At 37.5% G+C, this 10,908-nt stretch overlaps 1 protein-coding gene across 3 annotated transcripts in view; it reads right to left on the bottom strand.

Moving 5' to 3' along the window:
• Window positions 1–1,790: 1,790 nt before the first annotated feature.
• LOC102222041 (protein jagged-2-like) overlaps window positions 1,791–10,908 on the bottom strand; it is an 84,289-nt gene continuing 75,171 nt past the window's right edge. For 2 of the 3 annotated variants that reach the window (XM_023352403.1, XM_023352404.1), the window contains one exon: window positions 5,750–8,561. In XM_023352403.1, coding sequence (XP_023208171.1) covers window positions 8,065–8,561 — 497 coding nt within the window. In that variant the 3' untranslated portion in view covers window positions 5,750–8,064. Of the gene's footprint in view, window positions 1,883–1,953; window positions 2,091–2,209; window positions 2,429–5,749; window positions 8,562–10,908 lie in introns of those variants that run through there. The other variant, XR_002754453.1, reaches the window with a different exon arrangement.

The raw sequence follows: 10,908 nt of genomic DNA, 5'->3' as shown, positions 1-10,908 counted from the left end.
TGTAAATACCTTATCACAAATAAAAATCACAAAGTGCTTCAAAATTAGAACAAAAAACCTAATAAAAAACCCCAACAACAACAATGCAACAGTATTTAGAAAAAGTAGAAAAACAAAAGAGTTACAGTTCAAATGCAGAAATATGGAGTTTCAGATCTGGTCCTTGTGATTATGAGTAAATTTCAGTTTGAGGAACTGAGAGACTTTGTGGTTTTTATAATTCTGTAATATTGGAGGGAAAATACCAACTCTGACAATTAAAGACAAGACTTAATTTCTTTTTTAAATGACAGAAGGTGTTGTCTTTGGAACCACAGTCTTTAACAATAAACCACTTCATCAGTAATTTACTGAAGTAGATTAAGTCTACTTCAGTTAAGTACAGATACACGAAAAATTTATCTAAGTGTACATTAATGAAGTACTTCATTACATCCCACCACTGGGGGTTGCCATAAAGCATTTTGACCATGACCACTTTTGATTCCATTGGAACCCAAAAATTTCACACAGGGGACAAATTTTGGTGAAGTTTGATGAGTTTTTGAACATGTTAAGGCCTCCAAAAGGACATGTTAAATTAAGAAATCTTGCCATTACTGCATCGCTTAGCTGCAAAGGTCTATCCCTCACCATTTGCATATTGTTGGCTCCAAATTACACGTGCATCATCTGACTTGCACCAAACTGAAAATAAACAACCTTTGTTAACCTCTAAAGAGGCCGATATTGGAATTTGACTCCAGTGCGCCCCCTACGTTACGTATCATGGAGTTAATGACATGACAGCGTCTACAACAGGACTGAGGTAGAGGTACTGAGCCAATGTGATCACCATGAGCCCAAATTAACATTTGCTACTTTAATTTTTCCTCTTTAATTAAAGCTTGTGGCTTTAATTTGTCATTGTTTTGAGAACATAACAAAATTGTAGTGTTAACCTTAATAATAAATAAATAATCTCAATCAGTCACAATGGGTGTGTGTGTCTGCAGACGGTCAGAGGGGATGGAAGGTGGACAGATGGATTTTACATCTCTTGAGAAATAGTTTTTCCTTCCTAGTTGTGCTTTTTAAGTGCCTGTACTGTTTACCAGATGGCAGCGGTACAAACAATTTGCGAACTGGGTGGGTGGGATCAGTAGTAATACAACTGACCTTCCTTTGCTGTCTGCCAGCATATTTTAAGTCCAGGTTTGATAACTGACTCATGTAGTCTATGTATGTTACTACGTGTACTTACTCTGTCAGTCACCACAACCTCGTTATTCTTATGAATAATTCAGATCTACTTTACAAAGCCGTTGAAAAACTGATTGTTTGCATCCATGGACTTCAGGCCGTGAAGCTCCTCCAAGGTGTAGACACTCTCTGTGTTCACTAGAACTATGTCACAATAGGAGATTGGAAGAAGCTTGTCCACATTGTGTAGCATGCTTTCATTATCTGTCTCATATGGGTTGATACCGACAACAGCAATTTTGTTGATCTATATCCCTCTTAGATATTCGTCAAGAGGGACAATATACTTTTTGTTTGTGTCAAAGCCATAATTCATCCACGGTTTATGCTGCACTTGCCTACCAAGATGATCACTTGTGGGAACTATATGTTCTTTAATCTCAAACGTGTTTTAACTTCAGTTGCTATGGGATTTTAACGCACAATACATTTCAGCCAACCAATTCAAAGCCTGACCAATCAGCTTTTACTGAACATATTCACTATGGACAATCAGTGTCATGGTTTGATTTAGTTTGCGGACCCACATGCAGAAACCACACGCTGGATGGAAAAGGTAAGTGATTTATTTACAACAGGACAAATTATATTCAGTTCTCTGGACTTCGGCAGGAGGGCGAGGGTCGCCCGACCAGGTGGCCTGAAACGAGAACTGAATTATAATGGGCTCGGAGTGAGAGACTGTGGAGGAGGAATCAGGAACTTTCTTACATTTGGCGTGGATCTTTCAGAGCGTGGGGGTGAGGTGCCAGGGTCCGGCACGAGGGAGTGCAAGGCGGAATCGCGGGTGGTTGGAGCGAGATGGGGTCGGTGGAAACGGCGGAGCAGGCAGGTATTCTCGGCAAGTTCTTGAAAAGAGAAGACAAAAATTTCCTTAAACAAACGAACAGGACACAGAGAGCTAGTCGCTACGAGTTGCACAACAAAGTTCTAGAACAAGATCAACAGGTGAGGCCAGAGTGACTACCGGTATGCGTTAACCATCTAGCGAAGACTGAAGGGTTCTGCCGCTCCTATATTCCAGCACGCTGATGAGGCAGATCAGCTTCACCTGCGCTGGCTCCACAGACTCCTCACGAAGATCCTCGCTGAAGGAAGATGCAACACTCGCACTCTCATGCACACGCTCTCACACCGGAACTCTGACAATCAGTCCTCTCAGTAGATGGCATGCTGATCCATCTGTCTTAATAGAATAAGGAGACTACAATTAGTTAAACGTAAAACAAGGCTTGCATTGTATCACAAAAGAGATGACCAGTGTTGGTGATATAAATTATCCAAGAAGACGAATATCAACTCAGTAATGGTGCAATCATTACTCATTACTCCATTTAGCTAGTTTCAACCAAGCATTATAAAGCAATTATCCATCTTGGCAACAATAACTGAAATAACTGAAAACTTGATAACTGAAATTTGTTGGAATGGTGCTGATTAAATGCTTTCCCAGAAGATTGATCTAATTTGTGGTGTGATTTGATGATTCTGATGGTGGCATTTCACAAAATGTGATGTTTATTGTTTGGTTCGTAGTTGGTGACTCTGTGATGTTTTTATAATGTAAAGAACTGTGAACTGCCTTATTGCTAAAATATGCTCTACAAATAAATTTGACTTGATCATGTACCTCACCATCAAACATGAACTCAAATACACTGCCTAATTTATTGAAGAATATTTTTCACGGCACCTATTCACCTGCGACTGAAAAGTGTGTGGGATGTTCATCATCCCATGTGTTCTGAACTGAATAAAGTTGTCTTTCAGAGAAGTTGTGATCTGGTCACATGGTTTAAGAGTAAATACATTAGATTATATTGGAGTAGAATAGAAATATCCTTCTTTGTATCACAGCAGTGAAATCCACATGTGCTAGCATCAAAGTAAAAAGCAAATGAAAGCATGCAATTTCATGCTAAGATAAAATAGAACAAAATATAAACACAAGACTGTAAGCTAAATCTAGTTTTCAACATAAGAAAAATCTGTAGTTATTGAAAACAGCATATGCAGATTCAAAGGAATGTGCACTAAGTAGGATAATTCTCTAGAGTTTCTGTTTCTATTAAAGGTTATAGTTAAAAGAAAATATAAAAAATGCATAATATGTGTTCTAACAAAAACAGACTACTCAAAATTTTGAAAAAACTTTGCAAATAACAGCAGGGATGTAAGTTGTTGGGAGTTTGTTGGGAGTAGTGCTGGCTATTAATTCCAACAACTGCTGAGAGGAAGGACCTATGATAATGCATCTTTGTGCACCTAATATTATGCAAAACATTGTTGGAACTTTCCACCTGAGATTGTGCCAAGGTACCTTTGCAAAGTCTGTCACTGAAGGAGCGCTGCAGTTCTGGAACAGTTTTATGCTGTCATGAACTGCTGCAGTAAAACAGAGTATTTTAATGATAATAAACAACTACAGGTGAAATGCAGTGAGGTGCAGGCACAGACATAGAGGAATCCAGCGAAGAACAGTGAAAAATAAGAACAATAAATATAGAGGGAGGTATGGAAAATGGAATAAGATAAACTATTCAGAGCAAATGTGGTCCAGTTGCAGCTGGGAGAAACCAAGGAAACAAAGGGAGCTGAAAACAAGCCCTTTGTAAACAGGAAAACAATGTCAAATGTAATAGAAACACAACATAAGAATACACTAAGAAACTAAACAGAAAGAAATAAACAAATATGGCAACACCATTCTAACAATATTGAACACTGGGAAACAAGCTGACAATGGCAAGGCTTACTGAACATAAACACAAAAGAAACTAAATAAAATACAGACACCTGTGAATCCCTGACATATGCATGGGGTGGGACCAGTGCTGATGTGTCATATCCACAGATATGTGTATAGGGATATACAGTATGTGTGTGTGTCTTTTAAGTTCCTCCACTACACACCACGGTCAGCAGGTAATTCCCCGCTGAAGCTCATCAACGTCAATGAGGAGGAGCATAATGAGAAGCAGAACCACTGAAGCAGACACCAGATTGTTTTCTCACTCATCAGCAAAACTGCCTTTCCACGTTCTTCCTGAGCGACCCACTAAGACTGCAAAGGTTGTCAGATGTCAGATCCTTTTTCAATAAAATACAGCAAAGTCTGTGTTTAAAGCTTGATCAAATGTGTAAAGGTTTTCAGGGGGTGTGATTTTTTTTTTGCAAAGTGCTGTAGCATCTGTTGCTGCTCAGATTAAAATGAAATGGCATCATAATCTCAGTTTTGTCTTTATACAGTGAAATGTTCCTATTGATCCTCTGCATTTAGTGTGAGTCTTGTCTGCTGCTTCATGGAATGGCATGTACTATAGGTTACAGGTTAAAAATAGTTAGACTCGAATACAAAAACCATGTAGAGTTATGATTTGGAATTTATTTAATTTTCTCTCTAAACTTCTTAGTAAAACTAGTAAAATACAGAAGAGAAATATTAGGACCAGGAAGTGCTAGTTGGGTTTAATATCTCAAAATGGATTTAAATAGATTTTGGTCTGCATCTCTGGATCAGTTAACAGGCTGTATTGTGGGGCGACATGTGATCCTAATACCATCACGGCTTCCTCTTTCTCGCTTTGTCACCACCACTCACACACCTTCATTGTACTTCTCTCCAAGTAGGTCAGTGAGTGTGGTGCACTGTATGTGCATGTGACCCAAACACTGCACCATCCAGGATTCCTAGCACATTTCCAATTCTTCCCAAAACAACTGTTGGGCTAATGAACTCCCAGCATGGCACATAATGTCCCACTGAGCATTAATGATATCCATCACAGCTGCTGGAGGCTTTTAATGCAGGGCTGTGTATTGTTAATCATTTCCCACAGTGTCATTATAAGGGCAGATAGAGTCACACAAATAACTCACCTCATTGGCTTGGCACTACAAGAGACAAGGGATTAATAGTTGCATATGTAAATGTCCTACTGGACAAGATCACAAACAATGATTTTCCTTACTCAATAAACCTGAAGGCAACTGAAAGCAATGTTCATTATTACCTTCTCAGCACAGCACATGCTTTTTATTGAGTCTTAAAACTCTGATTGGGCAAAAGTAGAATCAGTAGGGCTGTTTGTTTCTGGAGACTTAATGTTGGCCATGGTTGGTATACATAGTTTTGTAATAACTGATTATGTCTGCTAAGCGAATGCCACTGACAGATAAGATTTTAACATTCTAACTTTTTTGATAAAAATGTGAATTCTGGAATGGATAAACACAAAATAAAATAAACTATAATAGTAGTGGTAGTAGTAATAATAATAAAAGATTTTATTTATAATGCCTTTTACATCTTCAGATCTTCAATAGCTAAAAAAACATGTGATAAAAATAAAATGGTTAAAGCTTTTGTCTTTTTCTCTTATTCTATTTAATAGTGCTACAAGTTTTTAAATTTGTATTTATAAAAGTATCAAATACACAGCAACATTATCCACGAGAGGAAATGATGAGTCATCAATAAAGACTCAACAAAATAATTTTTGGTATAAAATACTTTAATAAATAATAGGATTTTTCTGGAAAAAAAAGCCAACCAACAAACCAAGTTTTTCAAAATTTTGTACAAAATCATTAAAAAATTCTGCACATTCAGTTTCTCTTCCAGGGCTAACACATAGTACATTTTACAGTCAGATATTGAGTGTAGGTTCTCTTTCATCACCATTAACAAAAATGTCTGTTTTTAAAAAAAAATCAATTTACATACACAAATATTGACAATATTTGATGTTACCCCATAAACACTCAAAAGAGTGATCAACGATTATACAACTTGTTCCCTTCATAAAACCAGGAAAACATAACACAGGGAAACAAAATGATGAGAAGAATCTCATGCCTACAGTATGAACTTTCCCATTCCTACCATAAAGCCTGCAGTGAGGATGTTGCTAAAGGCCACTTTACTATCAGGCACCCTAACACTCTATAGTGATTACACTGTCAACAGACTGTAAAACTGTAGATCTGAACCTGGAACATGAGGAGGCTAAAGAGAGACTGCCGGCTGTGACCCATGAAGTGTGAACTGAAAATAGAAATCAGATGCATGTAAGAGCCAACCTTTGCTGGTACATGTAACAGTTTTGAGTCAGTTTCAGTTCAATTTCAGTTGCCTGAAAAGACAACATGCAGCAGAACAATGTAGCCTAAGTCCACACGAGTTAACATGCTGATCTATCTTCTCATCACTCCTGACTTGCTTTCTTCTCCCTACTTCACACTATCCCCAATCATGATGCTGCCTCCACTTTTCTTAGCTGTGGGGATTGAAGCCTTTTCAATTGTGCATTTCCTGTTGCATCTATTTTAAGATACTGGAAGACATGCACAAAAGCATGAAATGGGTAATGGGGGAGGCTCTACCAACAATATCTGATCTGTGCATAGTCAGTTGTGCATCATTATGTCTGCTAAGCGAATGCCATTTATAGGTAAGTGTCTAAAATTCACATTACTTGCCTTCTGAGAGTGTGTTTAGAATCGGGAGCACAACATGCATGATTTGATCTGGATTCAGCTAAAGAGCAACTTGAGCATAAGACGTCTGTCATGAATAGTGAACTGTTTCAATCAGAAGGCCTACAGGTTGTTATGCTGTTCAAAAACAATACTTTAGACTCATAGGACAAAATGAGGAAATTCAGAGCCAGACCTTGTACTAAACAAGGACATTTATCAGTTTTTTTTAATGTTGGCCATGGTTAGGTTTTTGTGTTAAGATCATAGCAAGAATACAGTAATACTGGGACCAGTGATAGAACAGCAACAAACTATACAATGTCTTCACTGTTGTTTTGTTTTAAAGAACAAAATGTACTTTTGGGAACAAGGATTCAGGAAGGGATGAAAAAACGCATATATCATTTTGAAAGCTCAAATATGCCAAAACTAAATATGAACAGTACAGTAGTTTGTTGAACCAATCACAGGGCTAACTCTTTAAATGCAGCATTTACACTTTAATTAGAGGAACAAATAATCTTTAAACAATTCTGTATTAATAATTAGGTTTGAGAATTTACAAAATCTGAACATGATTCAAATAAAATCTGTCATTAATAAACGGAATGACATACAAATCCAAACATACAGGAAGCCTTATTGCTGTAATACAAATAATCTCTTAACTTACTAAAATCAAATATACACAGTAATTTCTGTCCTATTTACAAGTGTTCTGTACATCACAATAAAACAAGCAATAGAGGCGAGAAGTTTGTGATTATAGCTACTTTCCCTTTATATGTATTAAGAATCTTCTATTGTAAAGAAGGGAGAAGTTAGCAATTCAAGGCACTTTAATTAAAAAAAGAAATACTGAAAGATCACTGCGTAGAAAAATAAGAGACAATTCTCATTTTAAAAGGGCAAATGCAAGAAATTGCAAGCTTCAACAAAAATAAAAAATTTAAAAAATAGAGAAAAAAGCTATTGTATGCATCAGTCAGCCAGGTTAATATGCCAACTTGCACACAATGTAAATCTTTTTTATAGATGTCAGGGTTTGGGCTGAAGGTAAACAGCAGTCAGCCATAAATGTTCACCTTAATGATAAAAACAGAAAGCTTCAGCTTCCCTGTAAAGTTTTGAACCAAAAAGAGAAGCTTGTGGACTCCAGAATCCCTGAAGGACTTGATTTTTTCATGCCACTTTTTAAGTTTCTTACATGATTTAAAAAAGCCACCAGCTGCAAATAAACTTCAATAAGGCATTATAAACTCAATAGAAAATGAAAGCATCTGCAGTCTTCATTTGTGGTGCAAAAGTTTTAAAGTCTGTGACTCTGAATTTGTTATTTGTTCACACACAGAGGTCTGTAATGTCCTCGCTAAACTTGGCTGCATTCAGGTTTTTACATCGGTTGTCTTTGGGGCTGTATGCCGTCCGATGCGGTGCCTTCACTGGGCCGCTGAGTATCGTGCACATCACCTCTGCCTTTATGTTGGTGCTCCTGTCCTGAGCTCCCACTATGGGACACTTATGAGACAAACACTTGTCCCCCAAGCCCAAGACCATCTCCTCGTCTTCCTCCAGCTGCTGCTCCTCCTCCTCAGGCTCATCACACGTCCTATCGGAGGGGCCTATTAATTTCTTGCATTCGTACTGAATGTCTTTGTCTCGGTTGTCCTTTGGGGTATTGCTCCGTAGGGGCTCCAGCTGGTTGTTAACGGTGGTGTCTTCGGACAGGGCGGATCTCTCTCGCTCTTTCTTTCTTTTACGGGTCCACCAAACACAGACAACAAGGCAGAAGACCCAAAGGAGGCTGAAGACAACTCCAAGCACAGGGACTAAATAACCTGAACAAGAATGATACAAAACATTTAGAAGTTGACTTAAAATTATTACGCAAGTGATATTTTCTCAGATTTCCCTAAATGGTCAATGCAAATGATGGTCAGTATAATTTTCGAGTCATGAACTATTACAGTATAAATCAAATTTTACTGAACAAAGAATGAAAGCAGTATTATTTTCAAAAATAAAAAACTCAAAATGCACTGTTCCAAATTATTATGCAGAGCAGATTTTCTAAACATTTTATGGATTATAAAGAACTGCAAACGGTCATTCTTTGAATGTGCAGCATTAAGTGGTCACATGTACTAAAATCAAAAGCTATGTCAATCAGAAACATCTTAACAGACCGAGTTACATGTTAACATAGGATCCCTTCTTTGATATCACAGCACAATTCTTGCATCCATTGAACTTGTTAGTTTGTGGAAAGTTTCTGCTTGAATCTTTGCAGGATGTCAGAATATCTTCCCAGAGCTGCTGGTTTGATACTAACTGTATTCCACCCTCAGATCTTCTGCTTGAGGAAACTCCAAAGGTTCTCAATAGGGTTGAGGTCAGAGGAGGATGGTGACCACACCATGAGTTTCTCCCCTTTTATGCCCATAGCAGCCAATGACACAGTGGTATTCCTTGCAGCATTCATTGTCATGCATGAAGATGATTTTGCTACAGAAGGTACGGCTCTTCTTTTTGAACCATGAAAGAAAGTGATCAGTCAGAAAGTCCATATACTTTGCTGAGGTCATTTTCACACCTTCATGGACTCTGAAGGGGCCGACCAGCTCTCTCTCTCTCTCCCCATGATTTCAGCCCAAAGCTTGACTCCACCACCTGCTTGCTGACGTCACAGCCATGTTGGGATGTGGTGGCCATCCACCACCAATCCACTGCTGCGTCCATCTGGACCATCCAGAGTTGCACACCAGTCATCAGTGAACAAGTCTGTTTGAAAATGAATCTTCATGTATGGCTGGGCCCACTGAGACCGTTTCTGCTTGTGAGCTCTGGTTAGTGGTGACCGAATAGTAGGTTGATGCACCGCAAGCCTCTGGAGGATCCTCCACCTTGAGGTTCCAGAGGCTCCAGCAGCTTCAAATAACTGTTTGCTGCTTTGTAAAGGCATTTTAACAGCTGCTCTCTTAATTCGATGAATTTGTCTAACGGAAACTTTCCTCATTATGTCTTTATTTGTACAAACCCATCTTTATGCTGAATCAGCCACAAATCTCTTCACAGTACGATAACACTTCAGTTTTCGTTAAATATCTAATGTTTTCATATCTTGTCATACGGTACTAAACTATCTGATGATTTTCGTCCGCAGAGATTCTTTCTCTTTCCCATATTGCCTGAAACCTGTGGCCTGCTTAATAATGTGGAACATCCTTCTTAAGTAGATTTCCTTTAATTGAGCTCACCAGACAAACTAATCAACCCAGCTTCCTGAAATTAATTATAGTGATTCAAAGAGCCCTAACACACAATACCATCTATAAATTTAATAGCACAATAAAAATTTAAACTTTATGACACTTTAATCCAATTTGCATAATAATTTGGAACACGGTGTACATGCAATTAAGGGTGTTAGTAGAGGTATAAAAATACACGCTATTTGCAGGCAGATGAGATTTTAACTATATTGTTAAGAAAACTAAAACGCATCCTTAACTTTTTGGTTACAAATAGAGTAAAGGTTTGGAAATCACAAACTGTGACCTTTATATTAATCTTTGTTTCAGTTCAGTTTTAATCACAAAGTATTTGGAATTTTGATCAAGACATGATCAAAGGCAGTCTAATTTGATTAAAAAATGATGAAAGTCCCTTAAGAAGCTCAGGAGCAGATGCTGAATTTACGGTTATTAGCAGCTAGTGTAATTGTTAACCAGTTGCAGCATAGAAGAACCAAATCACTGTGTATTTTTTAACTAAAATCCCAGAATGCTCCAAACCATAATATTTCAAAGTACTGGAGTCATTAAAGTGTTGTCAGACAACTTAATGTTTTGGTCAAACAACAACAAAAAAAACCATTTAAAAACAAAAAACATTTTTAAATCAAATAAATAAGTTGTCTGTTCAAGTTTCAAATATATGTAAATGCATTATTTTCATCAATGGAAAAAAAATACAGAGCTTAATTTCAGAATTTAACTAAAACAGCACACTTAAAACATAAAATATTAATGCATTCAAGTGTGTATTTTTGTTTAAATTCACAATTTCCTCTATTGCCGTTTAGTATAGCAAAAACATATTTTACAGTAGCAAGCATAACTGTTTAGCTTAATAAAAGAATTGTTACAAGCCAGCTGACATTTCTTCTAGTGAAAGAGTCAAATT

This window comes from Xiphophorus maculatus, chromosome 19 (genome assembly GCF_002775205.1).
Source record: "Xiphophorus maculatus strain JP 163 A chromosome 19, X_maculatus-5.0-male, whole genome shotgun sequence".
Classification (NCBI taxonomy): domain Eukaryota; kingdom Metazoa; phylum Chordata; class Actinopteri; order Cyprinodontiformes; family Poeciliidae; genus Xiphophorus; species Xiphophorus maculatus.
Note: the sequence above shows the minus strand (reverse complement) of the source record. Positions and strands in the feature narration are given on the sequence as shown.